This window comes from Halyomorpha halys, unplaced genomic scaffold (genome assembly GCF_000696795.3).
Source record: "Halyomorpha halys isolate HHAL.00 unplaced genomic scaffold, Hhal_1.1 Scaffold84.1, whole genome shotgun sequence".
NCBI lineage: Eukaryota > Metazoa > Arthropoda > Insecta > Hemiptera > Pentatomidae > Halyomorpha > Halyomorpha halys.
Window position 1 is genome coordinate 107,593 of NW_027110155.1, and position 2,313 is coordinate 109,905.

Sequence of the window (2,313 nt, forward strand, 5' to 3'; positions counted from 1 at the left end):
GAGCTAAAAGATCTAGCGCAGGAGTATATCAAAGCAACTGGAATAAATACAAGATTTGTTGATGGGAAACCAGGTGAAGATTGATATTAAGCGTTCACGACTCATCAACACCAAGATTTCACTAAAAAAACACAAACACTCCAAGAGGAAAGCAAGGGATCCTTTTGTTGTCAATGAGTTCTTTGCTGATTCGAAGTCGGTGTATGATGATAATTCTGTAAGAAACGATACTGTACTCAGTCAAAGGATCTAGATGAGATAGCAACTGTTCCCATTTGCCCCCTACACTACGGGGTAATTGCGAATTTCTGGGGTAATTGAGAACACGAAAAATTAGGGCATTTAAAAAGCCAAGTTTTAATTTTGACTTATAGGATTGTTGAATTAGGTGTGTATTAATAAGGTTCATGCACAAAGAAAAGGTGATATTACGCCTTTAATTGTTGTTAACGCCATAATATATAATTACCTTGTAAATAGTATTTGAGTTTTATTAGTATTTAATTTAGTTACATTTATTTTTATTTGTATTGTTTTATTTATATTTAGTTATTTGAAAAGAAAAATGTGTAATTATATTTATTTGTAATAATGAGTAATAGAGACAGTTGATAGGGATGATAATTGTTGCTAAGGAGGGTCAACTAGTAACGGACCGACCATCTTAGTTTTTTAGAGCAGTTCCGCCTAATTAGTGGCTGTGGTATAATTTAATAGTTTGGACACTTTTAGTGAGTTAGTGAGTCATTACAGTTCGGAACCAGACCTTTTCTGTGTTTCCACTTTATTATGAGGATTTCCGGCTAATTAGTGGACCTGATAGCGTCCTCAGCAGCCCTGTCTGCGTTTATAGTTTGGACATTTGTTGAGTGTTTTAGTCATCACTACAGTTCGAAACCAGACCTTTTCTGTGTTTCGACTTTAATATGAGTTCCGGATAATTAGTGGCCATGGACGTGTGTAACCAGCCCTGTCTGCGTTCATTTCGTCAGCTCGCCTAATACCTTAATGCGACTGTTGGATATTTGGACCATCAATGAGCCACTACACCAACTCTGGACCATTGCAGCGGTTTATTTAGCTACCAGAGCTGCGACCTACTCATCTCGGCAGGACTCTTCCTCGGATCTATCGGAGTGGAGCAAACGTTTCATCGAGCAGTATTTATTTTACATATTTATATTGTTTGTAAATTTGTCTCTTTTGTTTTCTTAATTTATTTATCTAATTTTATTTTTATCTGAAAGGCCTTTTTTTATTTTTACTTGTATGTTTTGTTTATGTTAGTTTTTAAATTGAACCAAATAAATGTTTAATCTGAGCCAGTTTGTTTTTTGTTCATTTTTAAAGCCTTCCAACAAAAAGACATAGTCGATTTGAGGTGGCTTTAACAATGGTCACAACATATATATTTTGTTCCCAATTACCCGACCTGAACCTATCCAAAGTTACATTAATGTATAAATAAATGATTGCATTACAAAGTACATATAATAAGGTGTACATATTCTATATGTACTAGATCAAGCAAACAATTTTTGCATTACATACAATTTTACAACCGAACTGGTATGGAAAATCATGTGAGTGTAAGAAGCAGATCTATAGCTACTGTATACCTGATGAAGTTGAGGCAACATCTTTATTATTTTCAATATTACAACTCTCCTGGAACAGTTCGGACAGGCAGTATTCATAAAGAGCTCCAACTGTATTATCGAGCCTCACTGACCTATAAAACAAATTATTGTTAATGATAAATACAATTTTATAATAATAACAGATATATTTTCAGTTTACAATTTGTTTATAAAGGTTTAATTTTATTTGAAGATTGATGATTGACTGTGTATAATAATAAAAGGAAGATGGTCCGAGTGCAGTAAAAAAAAAAAAACTCAAATAGTCACTATTTAGTGCGAGACGATTCGCCCCACATTGCAGGGTTTCATTATGGCTTAAAAAAAGATACAAAAACTTAAATAAATTAACAAAGTAAGCAAATATATAAAAAAAAATATTTAACTAAGATGTGGCTAATTATGATAATTTCTATAAAAATGAACAATATAAATTAAAGAAAATAAAAAAGATGTACAATGAAACATAATTGTTAAATTATTATTAATTAATAAGTTAGTTATTCTTGCAACTGTTCAAATCGATTTAACAAAGAATTCTGTCAATCATTAGGCTGATAAAGACTTTATCTCCCTGACCTACTGACACACCTTAAATCCTAATTAAACCTCCATGATTCTTCATTTACTTTAATTTAACTTTCTTCCGATATCTTTTATCTGTTTTTATTTT

General features: G+C 32.0%; 2 protein-coding genes across 2 annotated transcripts in view; one reads left to right on the forward strand and one right to left on the reverse strand.

Annotated features, from left to right (window-relative positions):
• Positions 1 to 2,313, reverse strand: part of LOC106693032 (histone-lysine N-methyltransferase PRDM9) — a gene marked incomplete in the record, with an annotated part of 41,404 nt that overhangs the window by 29,610 nt on the left and 9,481 nt on the right. The window contains 1 exon segment of the mRNA XM_067048286.1: positions 1,621 to 1,732. Within this exon segment, the coding sequence (XP_066904387.1) occupies positions 1,621 to 1,732 (112 nt within the window).
• Positions 1 to 2,313, forward strand: part of LOC106677030 (odorant receptor 4) — a 50,513-nt gene that overhangs the window by 7,372 nt on the left and 40,828 nt on the right. The window lies entirely within an intron of this gene.